This window comes from Chrysochloris asiatica, unplaced genomic scaffold, assembly GCF_000296735.1.
Source record: "Chrysochloris asiatica unplaced genomic scaffold, ChrAsi1.0 scaffold00003, whole genome shotgun sequence".
Lineage (NCBI taxonomy): Eukaryota > Metazoa > Chordata > Mammalia > Afrosoricida > Chrysochloridae > Chrysochloris > Chrysochloris asiatica.
This window is the reverse complement of record NW_006408521.1, coordinates 28,708,057-28,732,317: the sequence shown is the minus strand read 5'-3', so window position 1 is coordinate 28,732,317 and position 24,261 is coordinate 28,708,057. Positions and strand designations below refer to the sequence as shown.

At 41.8% G+C, this 24,261-nt stretch overlaps 2 protein-coding genes across 3 annotated transcripts in view; both read left to right on the top strand.

Annotated features, from left to right (window-relative positions):
* The window catches only part of MGEA5 (meningioma expressed antigen 5 (hyaluronidase)), a 31,110-nt gene extending 16,135 nt beyond the window's left edge, over positions 1-14,975 (top strand). For both annotated transcript variants that reach the window (XM_006831269.1, XM_006831270.1), the window contains 8 exons: positions 4-617; positions 1,424-1,598; positions 5,364-5,449; positions 6,451-6,555; positions 7,412-7,497; positions 7,714-7,906; positions 13,314-13,473; positions 14,540-14,975. In XM_006831269.1, the coding sequence (XP_006831332.1) occupies positions 4-617; positions 1,424-1,598; positions 5,364-5,449; positions 6,451-6,555; positions 7,412-7,497; positions 7,714-7,906; positions 13,314-13,473; positions 14,540-14,676 (1,556 nt within the window). In that variant the 3' untranslated portion in view covers positions 14,677-14,975. The remainder of the gene's footprint in view (positions 1-3; positions 618-1,423; positions 1,599-5,363; positions 5,450-6,450; positions 6,556-7,411; positions 7,498-7,713; positions 7,907-13,313; positions 13,474-14,539) is intronic.
* A 5,242-nt stretch (positions 14,976-20,217) lies between these two features.
* NPM3 (nucleophosmin/nucleoplasmin 3) lies at positions 20,218-21,799 on the top strand. The gene is made up of 5 exons (XM_006831268.1): positions 20,218-20,335; positions 20,656-20,741; positions 20,943-21,062; positions 21,198-21,291; positions 21,681-21,799. Exons 1-5 carry the CDS (start codon positions 20,218-20,220, stop codon positions 21,797-21,799), a joined length of 537 nt encoding a protein of 178 aa, XP_006831331.1.
* Positions 21,800-24,261: the final 2,462 nt, after the last annotated feature.

Here is a 24,261-nt window from a genome sequence, read left to right as displayed (position 1 = left end):
TAGGTAGACAAGTTGCACACAGTGGAGCTAAAGCAAGTGTAGTTGATGGGGCGCCACTGGTTGCAGCACCCTCTTTAAATGCTACAACTGTTGTTACAACAGTTTACCAGGAGCCCATTATGAGCCAAGGAGCAGCCTTGAGTGCGGAGACTGCAGCTCTGACCAAGGAAGAAGAAAAGAAACAGCCAGATGAGGAACCCATGGACATGGTAGTAGAAAAACAAGAAGAAACAGACCACAAGAATGACAATCAAATACTAACAGAAATTGTTGAAGCTAAAATGGCAGAGGAGTTGAAACCAATGGATACTGATAAAGAGAGCATAGTTGAATCAAAATCCCCCGAGATGTCCATGCAGGAAGATTGCATTAGTGATGTTGCCCCTATGCAAACTGATGAACAGACAAACAAGGAACAGTTTGTTCCAGGTCCAAATGAAAAGCCTTTGTACACTGCAGAACCAGTGACTCTGGAGGATTTGCAGTTACTTGCTGATCTGTTCTACCTTCCTTATGAGCATGGACCCAAAGGAGCACAGATGTTACGCGAGTTCCAATGGCTTCGAGCAAATAGCAGTGTTGTTAGTGTCAATTGCAAAGGAAAAGACTCTGAAAAAGTAAGTATGCTCGTGAAGGTATAAATTTTGTAACATAAGTGGGGGAGCAGTTAATCTTATAGTCCAGGAACAGAGGACCGTAGGACCATCCAGGGAGAAGAGCACAAGCGGAATGAGGGGCCCTATCCAGAGAAGCAGTGATAGCAGAAATAAAGACTCTAGACTCATGGAAAGAGAAAGGCTGTTTGCTGGCAGCCAAGAGGCTTGCAGAATGTGCCCTTTAAATGATTATATATTCCGGAATGTTTTTGTGTACATCCAGAAAAAACAACAACAATGGAATAGAAGCAAATACTGTTGAATGATGATGCATAAAGGGGGGTTGTAATCATTGCAACAAGAGGAATTATGATAGGATGAGTGTAAAACCAATGTTCTTTCATGTAAACTGTCGTTAAATTCACAATAAAATATTTTTTAAAATGTGAGAATGCTTATATCTGCTTTTCCAGCTGGGATGATTCCCAAGCTGATAACGAGACCTTAAGTGACATACTTGTAGATGATTTAAAAAAAAGACCACATTTTAGAGGATGTTCTATAAAGTAGTTGTCTTTGCTGCATCTGGTATGTTAAGTTTCATCATTTGACCTTTGAGTTTCTTGGAAGGAAGGAAAGTCAGAGTTGGTTATTTTAGTAATATTTGTCAGTTTGAGGAGACAGTTGTTTTCATTATGTAGAGTTTAAGCCATTGATTCATCAATGTTTAGGGTAAATTGCAGGTGCCTGATAACAGTTTATAGCATTGAGTATAGATTATTTTGTTAAACTTGAAGCTTTTGAATCTTTTTGTTGCTCCTCAATAGATTGAAGAATGGCGATCACGAGCAGCCAAGTTTGAAGAGATGTGCGGACTAGTGATGGGAATGTTCACACGACTCTCCAATTGTGCCAACAGGACAATCCTTTATGACATGTACTCCTATGTTTGGGATATCAAGAGTATAATGTCTATGGTGAAATCTTTTGTACAGTGGTTAGGTAGGTGCACCAGGAAAAGTCTCTCTTCAAATATTTTGTCTCTTAATAAAAAAAGAAAAAAAAAAAGCCATTATCCCATAGGGAGAAAAACATTTTAGGAAATTGGTGTATTTCTAACTCTTAAATTCTTTGCCAAGGTTTCCTTCAAAGATAGGCATTATTACAGACTTAAGGTGCAAGTCTCAGTAATTTTATTGAGCTTAATTTTTTCATTTAAAAATTGAGATTAATTTTTCTCCCTTGGGCTAATTCAACATAATTGAAAATGTCTTAGAAAGTACTGACTTTAACTTGCTCTGACTGAATGCTCCCTGGATGGAATCCTGTATACCACTTTTATCTGATTTGGAGATAAGACTCTATGAAATATGACTCTGTAAGCTCTCTGCTGCTTGCTGTGTCTTGATAACATTAATGCTGTGTTTAACAGAACCATTGTTGAAATGACCTAAGGGGCCTGGCAAGAGGATGTCATCCTCCCAGCCCTGTGCGCATGCGAGCTTTAGTGGAAGGCTATTCTGGTGCTATTTCACATGGCTTTTTTCGTTATTCCTCTACCAAGTAATTGATTTAGCAGGGGATGGAAATTGCGATTCCGTAAAAACATTCTGCCTCATTAAATGGACTTATTAAAGTGGTATTTGAAAATTCTCAAACTTGGTAAAAAGCACCAGCATGGCCAAGTTTCTCCAGGGACTTCATTTCATTTCCAGGTTTTCAATCCAGCTATAAGGAATATGTAATGGACTTACATATAACATACAGCAGGCAGCAAGGCTGACTGATACTGTCATAGTTTTCATAGTAGTTACAAATACTATATGATGGGTTATGTGGTCTTAGTTGTGAAAGATACCTGAAATATTCTGAGCTTAGATGAAGCATGGTAATAATGAGATGTCTCACTTACTGCCTTTCACGTCTTTTGGCTCTTAAAAAATTAAAAAGTAACAGTTTTCCAGTGAATGTTGTTGTTAAGTGCTGTTGAGTCGATTCCGACCCATTGCAACCCTGTATAGGGCTTCCAAGAAGCAGCTGGTGAGCTTGAACCACTGACCTTGCAGTTCAAATCTGCTTTGCAGTTCTGATGTATTAGCCCATTGAAAAGCAGTCTTTGATTGTTAATTTAAAAATCCAGCACTTTTTTTGGATTGCTGATAAAGCACACAAGTTAGAAAAGAGGATTTTGATTCTTTGTCAGTGGCAGCTGGCTGCCCTTAAACTCATGAGAAACTTTTATATTGGTTGTCAGATGAAGGCATTTGCCTTCAGTATTGGCCAAACCAAACCCAAACCAGCAGCCATTGTGTCAATTCTGACCCATGGCAACCGCATCCATGTGTGCAGAGTAGACCTACGCTCCAGAATTTTCAGAAAGTAATTTGCTAGGCTTTCAAATCACCAGCCTTCCAGTGTTTTTGCACCCAGGGACATTCCTAGAAAGGCTTTTGGACATAGGCTTATAAATCCTTTGTTGTTGTTAGTGCTGTTAAGCCTGTTCTGACTCATAGCAACCTTCCATAGTGTTTCCAAGGATAGGCTGGTGGGTTTGAACGGCCGATCTTGAAGTTAGCAGTCTAGTGCTAAATCTCATATTTCGAAGTCCCCTTATGCATTTTGAACCTGAAATTGGGTCATTGAGCTTAATAAAGTATACCCACTACTGTCGAGTCAATTCCAACTCACAGTGACCCTATAGGACAAGAGTAGAATTGCCCCTTAGTGTTTCCAAGGCTGTCACATTTATGGAAGCTGGCTGCCACATCTTCTTCCTGTGGAGTGGGGCTGGTGGGTTTGAAACACTGACCTTTTGGTTAACAGGCAGGCAGGAACTTCAACCACTGTGCCACCAGTGCCCCTTAATAAAGTATATCACTTAAAATTTTTGATTATACACCATGCTTACTGCTTCTGTTTCCTTTCAGACTTTTACTGCTGTTTTATGCAATTAAGGAGTAGCTTTCCAAAATTGTACAAATAACTGTTACACAATCTCAGGGTCAAAGCATCTTAGAAGTTTTAAGTAATCCTCTTGGTGTCTCTGCCTACCTTTATAAAAAAACTCATGGCAGAGAGAGAAATCTTCATGGTTCTGTAGTAATTTCAGGGGATCACTGATTAGAACTCGTTTTCCCTCCTCTCTCCAATCCAGTTGGCATTCAGTTCTTTAAAGAATGTGGCTATGCAGTACTTTTGATTACTAACGACTTCTATTATCTTCTTCCCCATTGTGTACAGATGGGAGAATCCTCAGCACAAGTGTCTACTACTATTGGATGGACAGCGGCAGATGTTCACAGCGCGTCATGATTAATTAGTTTAAGTTGAAAGGTTCTGTGAGGTAGCTCAGGTAGATTTAAGGGCAGTAGGCATGAACTGAAGTCACGTTTGCGCAGCGATTGAGGCATTAACCATGTTTTCATTTACACAGCTCTTCGTACATGCAGCCTTTTATTGTAATAGTTGAAAGTGCTAGTTATATTGTTGTCTCAAAGTAGGGGTAGGGGAAATTGGCTGATCTTAAAGTCTGAGAGGTATAGTTTCCCCTCTCCCCACTACCACCACCCCAGTGTAAATTACACTGAGTTATGGAATGGGGCAGGTTCTCATCCTTATCTAAATTTGACCCTCACATTTATTTTACAAATACTACATTACATGTTTTTTTTTTTTTTTTTTAAAATACCCCTACCCCTAAAAAATGACAAAAAAAGATATAAATTCTCAATGGGTCTTAATTATCATTGCAAATTGGTTGCTTTGGGACTGTCTGACTAGCACACTACATCTTGTACTGATGAGACTGTTAACTTGAACAGGAGGTAGAATGCTGTCTTCAAATGGAAAAGAAGTATTTTGCGCTGCTTTATCTTGTCAGAAGACTAGGCAGGTGATTTTGGTCTCCAAACACTGGCCTGTAATGATCTCTTATTGGTAGCTATACTTACTGCCCACGAAGTTGGTGAAGCAGTGACGTTACTGCTGACTTCTGGGCCTCAGAATGTGCCACTCCATACATGTGTTCAGTGCATTGCAAAGATGATAATGGTTGAACAGAGGAGCCAGGTGCTTGCTGTCATACTTTTAACAGAAGAATGTTAAAAGGAACATCAGTGACTCTACTTAGCTCTCAGACATCTGACAGACTATGATATTATAACTACCCTAATTCTGAATTTGGATTGTCCTCATCAGAAGAAAAAAAGTTTTCATTGTATACGTAGTAGTTCAGTTATCAAACAATTTTTTAAATAATTCTGACCTTAGTTTTCTGACAAGATTAACCCTTTCCCCATTTTTTTTCCCTTTCCTGTACCCTTCCTCAAATGTAAAATGTGACTTCAGACAGGTTTAATTCCTTCATGGGCTGTGATAATAAAATTTATCTCATTTTGTCATTTATTTCAGTTTATAGTTACTGTAATTTCATTACAGAGCAAACAGCTGGCTTAATTTTTATATCTGTATCCAGGGACTCTTTATAAAAGTTTTATTTATACTTATTTATGACTTCCTTCCTATATGTGTCAGTAGAATTGATAAATGTGATTATTCATTAACCAAAGGAAGGAATGCTGGTATTGGAATTCCATTACTTTAAAAAAAAAAAAGAAAGAAAATTATTATCACAGCCTTACCCTGAAACCCTGGATTATTATTGTTAGAGAGCTATTTCCACAAAGTGTTTGTTAGTTTGTTGGACGTTTGAGACCCCAGGAAATCCCCTTTCTCGTAACATTCTCCGCTTGGATCTGATCTCAACAGGGTGTCGTAGTCATTCTTCAGCACAGTTCTTAATTGGAGACCAAGAACCCTGGGCCTTTAGAGGTGGTCTAGCAGGAGAGTTCCAGGTATCAATATGAATTCACAACTGAATTGACGTTTTCTTTGTTTTATGAGAAACCTTATTTTGCGCATCAGATGGCTGGAAGGATTGGTCTGCCGAAGGCTTTCTGGTCCCAAATTCAATTTAGTTACATAGCTGAATTTTTAAATCAAATTTTCCTCCTCTTTCACAGTAATTTCTGAAGGAGATGCTGCCAATTCCCCCGCGCCCGCGAAGCGCAGCGGCTCTAGGTATATACTTCACATTGTTTCTTTGCAGGTCGCACAGCATTTTAATCTGCGCCCGCAATGCACAATGCGCGCATGCTTGTCTGCCATTGGAAATTCCATGAGCAAAATAGATGAGTAATCAATCAATCAATCATACAAGTCAATGGTGAAAAGGCTTTGGATGCTTTTTCAGTTATTTCATAAGTAATAGCGTATACTTGAAAGAAAACAGTCCACATTAACAATTTCAGCAAAACATGAAGCTTCTTTGGTGTTGGGATTTGTTCATGGACTTTTCAGGTGCTCTACTTTTCTCCCCCCAACAGGTGCTCTGCTGCGCACAGCAAACTGAAGCGCATTGCTTTGGGGATAAAGCGTCTCCTGGACAGATAACCCTCTTCAGACCAAACCTCTCCTCCTGACATTCTGTTCTGCCATCTTTTAGTTGAGAGATGGTCTATATAAGATTGGTTTTAAAAAAGACTTTTCATTATTGGAATAGATTTTGTTTGTTCCGTTGTTTTGGTTTTGTTTGTTTTAGTTTATTTTTTTTTACTATAAATATAAATTCCCGATAATATGCCACTAAAGCTATGTAACTCAATTTGGGTAATTTCTATTCAGAAGCACTCCCCCCAGCAAAGAGGTATTTTTATTAGTAAAGATTAGTATACCCCTCTTCTTTAGGTCTGCCTGCAGTAGCCAGTTAATGTTAAGTTGGTAATCTGCAGTGCACACCCATTTTAAAAAGTGAATATCTTCCTAATATTAATGCATCTCCTTTTTCTTCCCACAGCGTTTGCTGCCAATAGATGGGGCAAATGATCTCTTTTTTCAACCACCCCCACTGACTCCTACCTCCAAAGTTTATACTATCAGACCATATTTTCCTAAAGATGAGGTAATTGTTTATGTACCAACTTGGGTGTGGTTATGGTGCACACTTATGCTTTCCTTTGAATTCAATGGTTACTCTGTTCTACCTGTTAACATGGAGTCTGGTGAGTGTGGCACTACAGGATAAGCACTGAACTGCAAAGTCTGAACAGCAGCAAGGTTGGCGGTTCAACTCTACCAGCCGCTCCTCGGAAACCCTATACAGAGTTGCTATGTGATGGAATTGGCTGGGTGGCACTTAGTGACATGTTAACATACAATAGTTAGATACAGTTCATTGAGAAATTGATGACAGGAGGGGGAATGTGTACACAGTTTTGAGAAAGAACCTCAGGAATTTAGACTCCTTAACACCTTGTGCTAAATTAAGTCCTCTCCTAAAAAGTTACAAAGAAATCTATTCAGGGCTGGAATTACTAAGAAAACTGATTTTCTATAATATAATAGTAGTATGTAATTTTTGGTTGTGAAGTACCCACAGACTATTGATTCAGCTAAAGAAAAAAGCAAGCCTGTTTAAAGAAAAATAAGTTTATAAAATAATCTCAAAGTGTTGCTGATTTGTAGAAAACCAGACTCAGTCTCATAGTTTGCTGGCTTTACCAACTAGCATTTATTACCAAAGCCATCCCTTGCAAAGTAATTCTCAGTATTTTCTAAACTATGTTGTGTTGTTAAGGGTTTTGCAAATCTGACAATGAATAAATCTTAATTAACAAAACTGAGATGATGATCTCTTAACAGGCTAGACATTTCAGTATTTCCTTTTAGAGATCCATATAGACTTAGGAATCCTATTGCTATTAGATTTTGCTATATCTGTTTCTTGATGTGTTACTTTAACTAGATTATATTTTCAGGCTTCCGTGTACAAGATTTGCAGAGAAATGTATGACGACGGAGTGGGTTTACCGTTTCAAAGTCAACCTGACCTTATTGGAGACAAGTATGTGATACGTCTTGGGATTTGGGAGTAGATAATTGATAGTAAGATCTATCATAGCTATTGAGGGGAGGTAATGAGTGAGGAAAAGAAATTTTTAACCCCATTTTAGCTTTAGTAAAATCTGAATATGTGTACATTTCTGTTCTCTGATATTAAGGTCTTAGTCTGAGATTTTGTGTTCTCACTCAGGCCTCTTCTTTTCTTTTATCTGAACAGGTTAGTAGGAGGTCTGCTTTCTCTCAGCCTGGATTACTGCTTCGTCCTAGAAGATGAAGATGGCATATGTGGTTATGCTCTGGGCACTGTAGATGTGACCCCCTTCATTAAAAAATGTAAAATTTCCTGGATTCCGTTCATGCAGGAGAAGTACACCAAGCCAAATGGTGACAAAGAACTATCTGAGGCTGAGGTAATACACAAGTACAGAATATGGAAACTATGGGAAACAAATAACCACTATTTAGGATTTAGTCTAGCATGATGTTTTCACTGTTCCCTGTTAAAACGGCTTTTTATTTAAGAGTATAGTTATAACAGTTCCTCACCATATAGAGACAGTGGTGTCTGTATGGGGTACTTGGGTCTAGTTTATTGTTTGTTGTTGTAAAATTCCACTGAATTGGTTCTGACCCATAGCGACCCTGTATAGGGTTTCCAAGGAACGACTGGTGAGCTTGAACCACCAACCTTGTGGTTCAAACAACTTTGCAGTCTAGTGCATTAACCCACAGTGCCAAACCAGGACAAGTTTTGGTAGTTAAAATGTCTCAGTTCATGGTTTGATCAGAGGCTAGAGTTTTCAGTAATACATATTTTAACGTAGTTAAAAATATTAGGGGTGAGTTTTTTTGAGTCTTTTCTGTTAGAAGCAGTCCTTGGGGTATGTAGGTTCTGTCCTAATTATTTTGGTTTATATATGAACATATTTTTTTTATAGTTTCTTCTTGAAAGTAACTTATTTTCAGGTCTTTATTTAGATTCTTATTTATGACATTATCTTTCTTTGCTTCCCCTTTTCCAAAATTCTCTTCTTTCCCATATCAAAGTACTCGTATTCTATTATTTACCTTCTGCTGCTAGCCAGGTGGCTAGGTAATATGAGGAGCTCTATTGGAGTGGCCTCACTTGCTTGGAATTACCTTGACACCAGTAATACATACAGTAAGCATATTGACTTAAACTGCTATTCTGTATCTGACAGTTGCAGTTTTCAGCATAGGAATGACTAGCATGTCGAGTACAAGCTGTTTTACAAAAAACTGTTTTGAAGACTTTTTTGATCAATAGAAAAGGTAATGCAGAATTTCTGTGTAACCATCAACCATTACCCTTTTCTTCTTTTTTAAATTTTTTTTTTTTTTTTTTACTGTTTTATTGTGAATTATGTGATAGTTTACATGGGAGAACATCAGTTTTACATTCATCCTATAGCATATCATTTCATTGCCATGGTTGCAATCCCCTCCATGCATCATCAACCAACCAAAGGGTACATATACCCCACAAGCTTGTCCCCTGGGTCCTCAGCACACAACCCCTCTCCCTCTCTGGGTCTAAAGTCCCCAGCTGCTCCATCTCTTCACATCATCGTCTCTGCCTCCATCTCTGGCATCACTGCTTCTCTGGGTAGGATCCCGCTCTCCGCTCTTCTCCCTTGCTGGTCCCAGGGTACCCTTTTCTTCTATGGTAACGTATGAGAAATGAAGTTTTGCCGTTCTGGCTTCAAAGGAGCCCTCTGGTTGTACTTCTCCCAACACAGACTTATTTGTTCCTTTGGTAGTTCATAATATTTTCTCCAACACCATAATTCAAATGCATTGATTTCTTTCTTATTCATTATTCAACTTTCACGTGCATATGAGGCCATTGAAAATACTATGATTTGAGTCAGGCACACCTTAGTCCTTAAACTGATACTTTTCTTTGCTCTTGATTGCCTATTGCAATACTCCCTTTGATTTCTTTTTTTTTTTTTTAATGTTTTATTGTGAATTTCATGATAGTTTACATGGGAGAACTTTAGTTTTAGATTCATTCCATCGTATCTCATCTCATTGCCATGGTTCCAATCTCCCTTTGATTTCTTGCGTAATGTTTTCATGAGTGATGATTGTGGATTTAACCAAAATGAAGTCTTTGACTTCAGTCTTTGTGTTCTCTTATTTGCCATGATGTTATTTATTGGTCCAGATGTGAGGATTTTTCAAGTCCTCTTCGCTTTCAGAAAGCAGGGTTGTGTCATCTGCATATTACAGGTTGTTAATGAGTCTTCCTCCAATTCTGACAACATGTTCTTCATGTTATTCAGCTTCTCAGATTCTTCGCTCAGCATACAGATTGAGTAAGTAAGGTAAAAGGATACAGCCCTGACCTACACCTTGTTGATTTTAAATCATTCAGTATCCTCTTGTTCTAACAACTGCTACTTGATTTGTGTACCGGTTACTTATTAGCATAATTCAATGATCTGGAGTACCCACTCTTCACAATTTTTCCATAGTTTGTAATGATCCACACAGTTGAAAACCTGTGCATAGTCTAAATAAAGCACAAGTAAACATCTTTCTGGTATTCTCTCCTGTCAGCCAACCTCTCTGACATCAACAGTGATATCCTTAATTGCATATCCTCTGAATCTGTCTTGAATTTCTTGCGGTTCTATTGATGTACTGTTGCTGCTGTCTTTGAATTATCTTAAGCAAAATTTTACTTGCATTTGATATTAATGATACTGTTGGATGATTTCCACATTCCATTGCGTCCCCTCTATTTAGAATGGTCATAAAATCTGGATCTCTTATAGTTATTTGGCCAGGAAGCTGTCTTCCAGATTTCTTGGCATAGATAAGTGATCACCTCCAATGTTGCATCAGTTTATTGAAAGATTTCAGTTTGTATTCCATCAATTCCTGGAGTTTTTGTGCCAGTGCTTTCACTGAAGGTTGGATTTCTTCCTTCGGTATAATTGGTTCTTGATCATGTACTGTCTCTTGAAATGGCTGAACAGCAACCATTTCTTTTTGGTACCGTTATTATGTAGGCTTCCACCATCTTTTTATAAATTATTATTATTTATAACTTTTATCATGAGTTTTATATGATAGTATGATTACATTCATCCTATCGTATATTGTTACATTGCCATGGTTACAATCCCCTCCATGCATCATCAACCAACCAAAGAGTACACTCCACATGCCTGCCCTGGGTCATCAGCACACAGCTCCTTTCCCTCTCTGGGTCTAAAGTCCCCAGCCGCTCTACCTCTCCACGTCATTGTCTCTGTCTCTATCTCTGGTGTCATTGTTTCTCTGGGTAGGGTCCCGCTTCCACCGTCTTTTGATGCTTCCTGCATCGTTCAATATTTTGTTCATAGAATCCTTCAGTATTGCTAAGTTGAGGCTTGGATTTTTTTCTCCAGTTCTTTCAGCTTGAGAAATGCTGACCATGTTCTTCCCTTTTAGTTTTCTGATTCCAGGTCTTGGTTTTAGCTTCTCTACACTCAAGAGCAAGTTTCAGAGCATCTTCTGACATCCATTTTGGTCTCTTTTGTCTTTATGATCTTTCTGTATGTTGTTCTTGATGTCACACAATTCTCTGGTCTTTGGTAATTAGTATCTAATAACGCGTCAAATATATTTTCAAGATAGTTTCTACATTTGTTGTTAAGTGCCGTCGAGTCTGTTCCGACCCATAGCAACCCTTCATAGGGTTTCCAAGGAACAGCTGGTGAGCTTGAACTGCCGACCTTACAGTTCAAAGGGCTTGCAGTCTGGTGCATTAACCCATAGTGCCACACCAGTGTTGTATATTCAAGGTCATATTTTGACTCGCATGGATTTGCTTTAAGTTTCTTCAGCTTTGACCTGAACTTGCATATGAGCAATTGATGGTCTGTTCTAGTTGGCCCTTGGCCTTTTTTTGACGGATGACATTGAGCTTTTCCACTGGTTTTTCCTTTAAATACAGTCAGTTTGATTCATGTGTATTCCATCTGAGGTCCATGTGTATGAAGCACCTTTTATGTTGTTTAAAAACTTTATTTACAATGAATAAGGTCTTGCAAAATTCTGTTGTACAGTGCCCAGCATTGTTTGTATCACCAAGGCCATATTTTTCCAACTACTGATCCCGTCCTGTTTCCAACTTTTACATTACAATCACCATTAATTATCATTGCATCTTGATTGCATGCTTGACCAATTTCAGACGGAAGAACTTGGTAGAAATCTTCAATTTCATCATCACTGGCTTTAATGGTTGGTGAATAAATTGGAATAGTTGTATTAACTGGTCTTCCTTATGTTGTTAAGTGACGTTGAGTCTATTCCGACCCATAGTAACCCTGTATGGGGTCCGAGGAGGGGCTGGTGAGTTTGAACCACCAACCTTGCAGCTCAAACCAACTTTTCCGTCCAGCACACTAGGACTTAAAAGGAGCAAGCTTGGGTCTTCGTTGTAGATGTATGGATATTATCCTGTCACAGACATCATTATACTTCAAGATGTACCTTGAAATCATCTTTTTAATGATGAATGTGACACCATTCCTTTTCAATTTGTTGTTCCCAGCATAGTAGACCATATGACTGTCAGATTCAAAATGGCCAATATCAGTCCATTTGTGGTTCAAGCTCACCAGCTGCTCCTTGGAAACACCCTATACAGGGTCACTAGAGAAGCTAAAACGAATGGAACTGACTCAACAGCACTTAACAACAATGACTGGGATGTCAGTCTTTATGTGTTCCATTTCATTCTTGACAACTTTTAATTTTCCTAGATTCATGCTTTTGTACATTCCATGTTTCAATTATTAATAGATGTTTGCACCTGTTTCTTCTCATATTGAGTTTGCTCCAGCAACAAATGAAGGTCTCAAAAGCTTTGCTCTCATACAGCTTTTTCTCAGTTGTATTTTGAATGTCTTCCAACCCTAGGAGCTCATTTTCTGGCACTGTTATCAGATAGTGTTCTGATGCTATTCATAATGACCTTATTTTCTGGTACTGTATCTGATGGAGTCGTGTTTTGGTGTTATAGTATAAGCACTGGACCACAATGTTCTTTGAACAGCAAATTCAACCCTCAAGCCAGCCAATCCTCAGAAACCCTGTATAAGATGGCTATGAGTCAGAAGTGACTCAACGACACTTAAGAACAACAACTGCATCCGACAGTGTTTTGTGCTATTCATAATGCGTTCAGTAGCTAAATAGTCAGAAGTAGTCTCTCCTTCCTAATCTATCTTAGTCTGGAACCTCACCTGAAATATGTCTACCATGAGTGACCCTGCTATATTTTAAATACCAGTGGCAGAGAGTTTCCAGCATCACAGAAACACTAAGGTCAGCATAGTGTGACAAACTAACAGACAAGTAATGGATTGGCACATTGATTTTAACTAAATGCTATACTTTATTTGCATTTCACCAGTTTCCACCAAGGTCTTTATTCTGTTGCAAAGGATCCACTCTGATACCACATTGCATTTAGACAAACTTTTTTTAAAAGTTCAGCTAGGATTACAAGGTAATTCACTCTGCATGTGCTGATTATGTATTTGCAGAAACAGTTACTGAATATTGTTTTCTTTTCCCAGTTTTATGAATTCTGTGTTTGGGATATAGATATATAATGGGTGTTGTTAAGTGCCATCGAGTTAGTTCCGACCCATAGCAACTCTGTATAGCATTTCTGAGGAACAGCTAGTGAGCTTGAACCGCTGACCTTACAGTTCAAACTCAGTTTGCAGTCCAGCCCATTAACACAGCGCTGTAGCTCCTGAAAATCAAGAGATTCTACTTTTTTTTCAGAAAATAATGTTGAGTTTCCATGAAGAACAGGAAGTATTGCCGGAAACTTTCCTTGCCAATTTTCCTTCTCTGATAAAAATGGATATTCATAAAAAAGTAACCGATCCAAGTGTGGCCAAAAGTATGATGGCTTGCCTCCTATCTTCACTCAAGGCTAATGGTGAGTAGTATGTATTTGAGGAGCTGCTGGTGTCTGTGCAAGGTGGGGACAGAACTACATTATAGAGTAAAAAATGGGAGAAGTGAATTATAATGAATTTACATGCTTTTCTCCATCACGTGTGCTTTGGTTTCTGAATTGTTAGTGGTGCATGGTATAAGAGGGCAAGATAATATTTTAGGTTTTGAGGGCACATACAGTTTCTGCTGCATATTCTTTCTTTTTTTTAAAAAAAAAAAAAAAGAAAAAAACTCTTTAAAAGAAAAACTCTTTTTTGCCATTGAGCCTTTCAAAAACAAGTCATTTGCTGACACATTAGAGTTTGCTGGTAAGTGTAATTGCTGCTAGTGCACTGGTGCATCCTACTATCATGTGGGGAGTGAGGTGGCGTCATATGATAAGCACTAGACTATGAACCATAAAGTCCACGGTTTGAGCCCACTAGCTGCTCCACCAGAGAGCTAAATGAGGCTTTTTGCCTTGGAGACTCAATACAGGGTCTCTATGAGTCAGAACCAACTCGATGGCACTTAACAAATATTTGAGTCAGTGGTGTTCCCTTTGTGGAATTAAACAATTATGTATTTGTGAAGAAGGAACAGTTATTAGAGTGGTTCTTAGAATTGAATCACATAAGCATGCGAGTTGTATCTTAGAATTCTACATATATTGGTTTTTGACATATGCTGGAATAGGCTTTGCCCTGTAGACCCCTCAAAGGCATGGCACACACCTTGTATATTTTGAACTGAGGTGGTCTTTGCCTTTAGATTTCCTATACTCTCCTCTCTGGAAACTTTTTCACTAGGGAAAAGATTGACTCACTGTTGAATATTAAACCGATTGCCATTGAGTTCAATTCTGACTTGTAGCAACCCTATAGGACAGAGTAAGAACTGTCCCATAGGTTGTAAATCTTTACAGAAGTAGACTGCCAATGAGTTCAAACCACTGGCCTTTTGTTTAGCAGTTGAGTGCTTAACCACTGAATCACAAAGATTAATCACAATTCATAAGCGCAATTCTATTAAGTGATTTATGTTTTGAATATTTGTTTTATTTCTAGGTTCCCGGGGGGCTTTCTGTGAAGTGAGACCAGATGATAAAAGGATTCTGGAATTTTACAGCAAGTTAGGCTGTTTTGAAATTGCAAAAATGGAAGGCTTTCCAAAGGATGTGGTTATACTTGGCCGGAGTCTGTGACATTTATTGGCACAGTGAACTGTTCTCTTACCTCCACCTGGTGGGTGGTGGTTTGGGTCTTCATACAGTTCAGCTTCAGGGGTTAACAAATCAGCCAATTGGATTGGAAACAAAGAAGACTCTAAAACTGTCTCATCACACATTCTGACTACTCACTGGTTGGAAGAAGACAGTACTGCTGCAGCCCTGTATGAAACGAAGGTGTAGGCCGCCTCCTTTTTGGGTCTTGGGTTAGGTGCCAAGACTTCTTACACATAAGCATTTATAGTAAGGGGTCTTCAATAAATGTAGTCAGCACTGTTTTCTGCATCCAGTGTGGTTGCATTTCTCACCTAAGTGTAATCAAAATCACTTTTGTTATCCTCCTTGGTTTATTGAGTGAAATGTCTCCCATTCTTTGGGAACATGGCAGAGATGAAAAAGATTTAGTGGTTTTGGAGGCTTCAGGGTAGAGATTCCAAGTAGGATTGGTTATGGTATTAGTTAAAGCTGAATAATGGTTTCGATTTGGGGCAATTTTTTTGCTTTCTGTAAAGCCGTGGCCAGTTGTTTCCTATAGCGACATTTGGTTCTGGCATGTGCTTTGTAGGGACAAATGTGCAGTTGTTTGTGGCAAGAGCCTCAAAATTACAAACTTGTAAATGTCTTTGTATATAAACTAGCTGTAACCCAGTTATCCTTTGTTTACTGTTTTTGTACTTTTGTTTTTCTTTTTGAAAACAAAAGGGTGTTAGTTCAGGATGGCACTTTGAAGAATGTAAATCATAGTGGAAAATGAATTTGCTTTACTTCTATCTTTGTGAGTTTTTTTTTTTTTTTTTTTTAAAGAAGTTTTATTTTTAAATGCCTCCCACCTAGGGTTAGTCTGTGACCTTTAGGGGTACGAGAGCCTAACTTCTGTAAGTAGGACACAGTCTGTTGCAAAGTACAGTCACTTCGGGAAATTAACCTCAATAGCAGGTCAGCATGTGAAATGTTAGTTTTGACACCTGTCAAGTAGGATTCAGGGACTGATTGGTCCCATTTCCCTCAATCAGTTGTCCTTTAATTTCAAGACCTGTTAGTACTGGTTCTATTATATCAGAGTATTTACTTATTGCATGTTTGTATCTAATTTTTAAAAGAAACAAAGGATGAGCACACTTCAATCAATGCTTTATGGTGATCTCCCTGCCCCTCCTTTTAACCACTGATTTTTAAAGCTTTTTGTGTATTTTAATTTGCATTTGAGATTTTTAAGGGACCTGAGCATGAAGCTGGCAGATAATCTGCAAGAATCATTTATTCATCATGGCTGGCTGACTTCTCCAGAGATTAATAACAGCATTTAGTTTATCGTACTTCCCTGCTGTTTTGAATCAGTTTTTAACGTTGAGCTGAGCAACAGGGAAGAAAGGAGAAGAAAACCTGAAATATTTTCCTATATAGAACTCCCATCCGTGTGAGTTTTAGGAGAATCTTAAAGTTCTGTATCAAGTTTGATTTTCAAGGCACAGTGAATGGGTTAGACGAAGAGGAGGGAAAAGTCCTCTTCATTTCAGAGTAGAAACCTTTAAGAGAAAGATGTACAATATATTGGAAAGCTGGAACTAAGTTTGCATTTTCAGTGGCTATGGGGAAATGAAGGAATATCCCTACTAGATATTATTTCCAGTGGCTGAATGTCACTCAGTTTTCCATTTGAGTGTATCCCACACAAGTGGACAATGCTAGCATCTTATCTGGAGGTCAGCCTCCTAAGGAATCAGGATTTTATGAAGTCTGATTTTATCTTGGCTTTTAATAATCACTGGTCAGTCTTGTGGTCACAGATACTAAACTGCGAAATAGCTGTATGGGCCTAAACTTTCTTCATTCTAGGATTGTAAAGTACTAGCTATACTGACATCTTCCATGATTATTAATTTTTATTAAGGTTGGAATGACACTTATTGTTTAGATCACATTTCAGTTTCTGTAGAAAACAAACTGTAAAGCTGTCTGACTGAAGACCATGCAAGAGGCAAAATAAAACATGAAGTGAACATGTATAGTGCTGTATTGTGTGAATCTATACTTACTGTTTTCTGCCCTCTACCATTTCTCTTGCCTACGCTTTAGGGATTTATATCCATAACTCTCCCAAGTGCGGGACTGGGTCTTGAAGGCAGCCTTCCCCACTGTTATCCCTGTAAAGGGCTTCCTTCCAGATTTTACACAAGGCAAAAGCATTAAGAAAAAAAACAAAAAACAGTTCCTGTCCAACCCATCTCTTGCCACAGTTATAACCTAGGTGTTAAATAGAAATAGCTAATTTGAAAGATAATCTGTCATCTAATAGGATAGGGAACACATTGTTTGCCTGATTCCTGGTGTAAAGGTGAAAGGTAGGGGGAATAACCCAAATTGTGTGAATTGAAAAGAAACAGGAGGATGTGTTTAGGCTTGTTTAGAATCCAGTTCAAAGAAAGATGGTTTGAAGGATAGGTGCCACACCTGAGCTAACTTACACACTGAACATTAAATGACTTGAGAACCAGGTGAGTTGTAGATTGACATCAAGGGCATAATACATGAAGAAAGCAAACGGCAGGAAAGGAAGACCAAAGTGGTTATCAAGAGAGACTAAAACTTGATATTGAACTTTAGCTAAAGCAAACAGAAGAAACGAAGTAAAAGCGGGACCTACTAACACCAAGAAAGGAAAACTCGGAATGGAATATGTTGGGTCTTGAACCCCTGTACTGTGAAGCTTCTAGATCATGGGGAAAGTAGATGCTAAGACACATGGAGATCTACAAGTAATGTTGGGCTTGTTGGTAAGTGCTGTCCAATCAGTTCTGACTCATAGTGACCCTGAATAGTTTCCAGGGGTTTAAATCGCTGACCTAGTATTTAGCAGTCCAGTGCTTACCCTACAGTGCCTCACCAAGACTGGTGGTGATGTGCTGTGGAGTTGGTTCCAACTCATAGTGACCTTGTATATGTTTTTTGAGGTTGTAAATCTTTGTGGGAGCCGAAAGCCTCATCTTTCTACTGCGGAACCACTGGTAGTTTCAAACTGCTGACAGATAATCAGCTTGAGTCAACCACTATGATGCTGAAAGGAGACATGACCTTTCTCCAGAGCTCTGACTGTAGCCCGGTATGACGTAGGATAAGCACTCCACCACAAGGTCGGCAGTTCAAATTCACCAGCCACTCTTCGGAGCCCCTATACAGGGTTGTATTGGGTCAGAACCATCTTGACAGCACTTACAGCAACATACTATGAGTATTTGTTACTGGAAGAAACTGCAGATTTCACAGGGTGGCTCAGAGAGATGAAAGTAAAAAATAATAAAATGTGCAAAGACCTGGACTTTAAAAAATCAAAAAGGTAGAACAGGCTTTATTTCTCAAGCTGAAAAAAAATGAAGAAATTCAAGTCTTGAGTTGCAATACTGAAGAATTCTATGAGCAAAAGAATGCTGCATGGAGCACAGGAAAAAATTTAAGAGTTGCTGTATCAAGAATTGTTCAATGTTCAACCATTTGAGGTGACACATAATCCAAAACCAATAATATTGAATGGAGATTTCCAAGGTACACCGAAGGCAATGGCAAAAAGCAAGGCTCCAGGAATTGACAAAATAACCAATTCCAACAAATGGTTTCAAGGGTGAAATGCTCACTTATCTAGCTTAAGGAATCCAAAAAAAGCTACCTGGCCAGTAACCTGGAAGGGATCCGTATCTATGCCCCTCTGAAAGACAATTTTGCTGAAGATGATTTTAAAATGGTTGAAGCAAGACAGAAATGCAAGTTGTATTCAAAAGACAAGTAATACTGTTTTACAGACTACTGGTGTCAAATGGATCTTGCCTGAAAGAGAAAACCAGAAATATGTTTACCTGTGTTTTACTGACTGCAAAGGCATTTGTGTGGATCATAACAAATTATGTCTAACATTGAGAATAATGGGAATTCTAGAACATTTAATTGTGCTTATTTGGAACCTGTATACAGACCAAAAAACAGTTGGGAGAACTGCATAGTTTAAAATCAGGAAAGGTGTGCGTCAGGATTGTATCCTTTCACTATGGGTGGCAACAGGATTAGAAGAAGACATTAATAACCTATAATACGTAGATGACAACACTATTGTTACAAGTGTAGGAGACTAGCACTTACTGATGAAGATCAAAGACTATAGCTGTCAGTATGGATTATATCTCAATAAAATGAAAACAAAAATCCTTATAACTGAACCAATAAGCAACATCAAGACAAACAGAAAATATAAGGTTGTCAAGGATTTCATTTTATTTGGAACCACAGATTCATGGAAGCAGCTGTCAAGAAATCAAATGATGTATTGCATGGGACAAATGTACAAAAGAGCTCTTTAAAGTGTTAAGCAAAGATGTCACTATGAAGATTAACACATGCACCTGACCCAAGCCATGGTATTTTCAATTGCCTCATATGCTTGTGAAAGCTTGACACGGAAAAAGACTGACACAGTTGATGCTTCTGAATTACGGTGAAGAATACTGAATGCACTACCAGAAGAATGAACAAACCTATCTTGAAAGAAGTACAGCCAAAATGTTCCTTAGAAGCAAGAATGGTGAGACTTTTGTCTCACATACTTCGGACATATTATCTGGAGGGACTAGCCCCTGAAAAAGAACATCTGCTTAATAGAATAAAAAAGTGGAAGACCCTCAAGGAGATGGATCAACACAGTGACTGCAAAACAAACAGCAAAGATATGGACGATGACCTAGGGCTGGGTAGTGTTCCTTCTTAGTACAAGATAGAGCTCACTCCATGGCACTTGACAACAGCAATGCCAGCATCTGAAGCTCAAAGATGTGTTTGCAGGGGGCAAGTGTGTTAGAGAAAGGTTGCTGGGTCATTTGGGTGGAAAAAGTAGCTAGGAGATGCTGAAACTAGTACGAACTCAGGCTGCCCTGAAACCCGCATTTGTAAAGCAAAAGAGTAGGGAAGGTTTTCATTCCTCAAGGAAGCTTAGCCTGGGTTGGGAGAGTGAGCGGCTATAAAGGATACTAAGAGAAAATGGAGTTCTGGTAGCGTAGTGGGTTACGGGTGGGGTTGCTAACCAAAAAGCAGTTCGAAACTACCGGCCGCTCCACGGGAGAAAGATGAGACTTTCTAATCCCATAACGATCTACAGCCTCGGAAACCCAATACAGTGGCGCTATGAGTCGGAATCAACTCGACGGCGAATAACCACAACCACAATCACCAGGACAAAATGGAGGCAGCAGGAGCCGTCGTCAGAGATTTTTAGTCATGGAAAGAAGCAAGTACGTCAACACTAACCCCAAATCCATGTTTCTGTGATGTTCCGTGCTGTCTGTGGTCTTCACATACAGTCTGAGCTGAAGCCTCGGCCTCATAGGCGCGACTGTCAGAGAACGCCGCACCCGGTTACGCCTCGGTCACTTTCCTTACTCAGTCTGAGCGTCTCCTTTAAGAGGCGGGGCCGGAACTGGCTGTGTGTCTCCTGCTTTGTACGTATCGGAGGAGGAGTTTGGAAACGGTCCTCGCAGCATGGCCGCCGGCACAGCAGCCGCCTTAGCATTCCTGAGCCGGGAGAGCAGATCCCGGATGAGGGGTATCGGGGCTCTGCGCGTTCCGGCCCCAGTCACTATGGACAGTTTTTTCTTCGGTATTCGGGAAAGGAAGGGTTGAGGGTGGACCTTGGGTGGCCTAGGTAATCGGCAGGGGAAAGGAACAGAAATCCATTTGGATGCACGACGTGGGTGGGGACCGAAGGTTGTCTTGACGACCCTAGCGAGAGCTGGTCGCTGACGCTCGCGCGTCCCTGATGTGCGGGTCGGGGCTCAGGACCGAGCGTCTCAGGTGTTTCTGAGGAGGGCCGTCTGGTGGGCGTGTAATGTCCAGTTAGTCGTTGACTGCACGTTCACATGTTCCCGCCAACTCCTCCCCGCCCTACTCGTGCCCACAACACTGGTGTCCCTCTCCCAGGTTGTGAACTCTCCGGTGGCACTCGCTCTTTCACCTTCAAGGTAGAGGAAGAGGATGATGCTGAGCACGTGCTGGCCTTGACCATGGTGAGAGGAGGGAGGGGGCGGGGTCCCCGCAAAGAATAGCTCGATTTGGGCAGACATTGGGTGGGCCTCTCCCCGCTTCCCTTTTCTGGGTGTCACCTTGGCCACAAGGGCAGCTTCTAGGCACTTCAGAACTTGGACAACGCAGAGCCTACACCTCAAGCCTTGCCTGCTGAGACCCAGAAACCCTATGTGTCATTCCAGCTTTGCCTCACCGAGGGGGCCAAGGATGAGTGCAATGTTATAGAAGTCGTGGCGCGGAATCACGACCATCAGGAGATTGCAGTCCCCGTGGCCAACCTAAGGTTGTCCTGCCAACCCATGGTGAGTTCCTCAGCCATACTTAAGGGGAAGAGGGGAGACGTGGCAGGCGTTTGAAAGCTTTGGGACTCACCACTAGACAGGGTGGATGGAGACAAGAATGACCCAGGCCTTTACTTTATCCTTCTCTCCCTCCAGCTCAGCTTAGATGACTTCCAACTTCAACCACCTGTAACCTTCCGCCTGAGGTCAGGCTCTGGCCCGGTGCGAATCACTGGGCGGCACCAGATTGGTGAGAGTCCCGGAGGGCCTTCTCCGCTGCCTCCAGTCCAGTCTATCAGACTTCCCACGCTCCTGCTTCATCTCCCAGTGCAGTCCCTAACCCCCCAGGCTGTACCCCTGCATCATTTGTCCTCCATTTTTCTGTCCTACTCAAGTCTACTTCTTTCATGGAAACTGGCCCAGCTTCTGATTCAGTTATGTGTAACTGTGGTTGCTCGGCACTTAATTTGGTAACAGAGCTTCATTCCACGTAGACCATAAGCTCTAGGTAGCCATGATTCCTGTAAGCTTAGAACCTCAATGCGTAATAATTAAGGATTTCCCAATGAGTGACAGGTGGTGTGAAGGAGGAATGACTTCAACCTCCTTCCACCCCTTTACTGCCTGTGTATCCATCAGTTACTATAAGCAATGACATTTCGGAAGAAGAGGAGGAGAGTGAGGAAGAGGACAGTGAGGAGGAGGAAGCAGAGTTGTGTCCTGTCCTGCCTGCCAAGAAGCAGAGGGGCAGACCCTAGCCCTTCTTGGTGAGTTGCAGGGAGCAGAGGAGTGGTACTTGGCTAGGGGAGGGGGCAGGGGGAAAAGTCTAGATACTGACCCATTGCCTTGTCTCATCAGACCAGATAGCAGCCTGTGACCTGTGCCATGTACCGTGTTCCCAGACAAGTCTCCAGAATTTGAAATGTTGAAGAGGAGGGTTCAGGGTAGGGGTTGGGGAGACTTGAGCTGGTGCTCGGAGAAAAGGGGGCCCATTCTCCACAGGGCTCTGTTCTTGACCCAACCCTGTCTGGAGCTTTCCTTTTCTCTTAAAGAGTGGGAGGAACACTGAACTTCTGTCCTGACCCTCTCTCCCTACATCTTTCTGTGAGGATTGGAGGTCAGTAGTTGAAGCTCCTGGGTACACATTTTTACCCCTTTTTACATTTTTTTGGATAAAGATTGAAATAAAATGGCATGCATTTTTTGCAAATCATTTGAGTGGCTTCTCTCTGGGCTGGGGTGGCATTCCTCTAGGGACCACCAGGTGGCACTGTGGCAGCACTGAGGGTGGCTCTGGGGTCTGGGGGAGTAGGGGAAATGTGGGATCCTGCTATCTCCAGGTTCTTGGGGCAGGACCAAGCCTGGGCCCAACTCCCTTGCAGGAAGGGGACCTCCCAACACCCAGTCCTTTCCCAGCCCTGTGGGTGGGGGAGGGCCATTCCAGGAGGTTATCAGTGTCCAAACAAGGGGTCTGGGCCTCTGTCAGCACTCAGCCTGATGGGCAGGGGGCAGATAAGGGGACTTAAGCTGCCTGAGGAATGTGCATCCCTAGCCCCATGAGGGGGCTCAGTCCCAGGGAGGGCCTGTGAGGGGTCGGGTGGGGGCCAGTCTTTGCTTCTCCTTTGAGTCTTGCAGGCGGTCTTGAGAAGGGCTGGGCCCTTAGAAACCTGATTCCTGGGGCCAGATGGAAGGGGCTGGCCAGATTGGGTGACAGGGAAACCAGAATCCGGGTGGCCTGGCATATGGGGGCAGAGAAGGGCCCCTGGGACTCAGCCTCCTGGGCTGAGGGTTCCTGCCCCCCAGCATACACCTCCTGGCCTGGGGTCTTGCACCTGGAATCAGGTGGTTCTGGGCCCAGGTTGCTACTGTGCCAGGAAGAGAACTGATGTAGCTAGTGTGCTCCAGAGTGTGTGAGTAGTTCTGGGGTCAGCAGTTCAGCAGCTGCGTTGATGAGGGGGGTGTCAATGCCCAACAAACAAACAAAAGGTTACCTCCCAACGGGGCCAGACAGGCTAAGGATGGACACAGACCAGGGCTTGGGGACAGGCTACCATCTACACTAGCTGCTGGGAAAGTGAGGGGCCTTAGAGAACAGGAAGGGACAAGTATTGGGCTAGTGGAGTCAACTTTGGAGGAAGTGTCTCCAAAACACTGGAGAGCAGGCATCTCTGAAGAAGGAGGTGCCCATCCCCCCAACTGTCCTCTATGTTCAATCTCCGTTCTTCCTCAAGTTGAAAACAAAGGAAAAAAGGCTGCTTTCTTTGTGTTTCGGTGGTCTGGGTTACAGGTCCCATAACCTGCTCCTTGAGTTTCCACCAGGGAGCCAAGGTAAAGGGGACTGGGAGCCATTCACCTCATTTTGGTACATGGGGAGGAAGAGCTGGTGCCCTCTGGTGGGCGAGACTGAAACAGCCGAGAGGACGCTAGTGACAGTGTCGCTCTCCACGCCGCCTGTCCAGGGGCTCAAAACGCGCACCTTGGTGCAGGGTCTACGTGTCTGGAGAGGGGTTTGGCGGCAGAATGAGTCATTCATCCATCCATTTATTCGTTCATTTCTGGGAAGGGCTCGAGGTAGAGCTGGGAAAGCAAGCCATGGTGTTCTTTACCCTCTCACCTACAGTCACCAAACGTCTCCACATGTGCTTCTTGGAGGCATGGGGGAACTGCCACAAGTCATCTTTTCAGAGATGCCTACCCAACGACCCCCAGGCAAGACCCCACCCGGATATTACACACACACCCCCCCCCCCCACGAAGTAGCTGATGGCTTCTTGCATTCCGCCTCTTGTTTGCCAGCTCCTTCTTCCCCAGGACCCCGGGGCAGTGCAGAGGGCACTCCTGCCCGCAACGGGAGTCCAATCCACATCTGCTTCCACTTCCTGGAGTGCCTGGTCATTACGACAGCTGGGGGTTGTTTCTCCTCTTCTTCCCCACCCCTAGTTCCCGCCCTCCCCTCCCGAAGGAAACAGTAAGAGCGCTGCCAATTTGGTTTGGCTCCAGAGCTCTAGAGATCGAAGGCGTACGCAGCTGGGTTGTAGACCTGTAGACCAGTACTGGGGGGTCCTCGGGAGGGGTCACCCAGACAGAGCCCCCAAGTGCTTAACGCAGTCTGGACTACTTGCATTTTAAAGCGTGGGCGAGAGTCTGCGGCACTTTGAATGCAGGGCGCAGGGGGCCGCGCGACCAAGCGAGCTGCTGTCTGGGCGGGTGCGGGCTTGAC

Bases quoted from the DNA above. Each gene is read 5' to 3' on its own strand.
- NPM3 (XM_006831268.1), top strand. From the start codon at position 20,218: ATGGCCGCCGGCACAGCAGCCGCCTTAGCATTCCTGAGCCGGGAGAGC. The intron at 20,742-20,942 runs GTGAGAGGAGGG...GTGTCATTCCAG, and splicing joins ACGTGCTGGCCTTGACCATG to CTTTGCCTCACCGAGGGGGC. The intron at 21,063-21,197 runs GTGAGTTCCTCA...CTCTCCCTCCAG, and splicing joins GGTTGTCCTGCCAACCCATG to CTCAGCTTAGATGACTTCCA.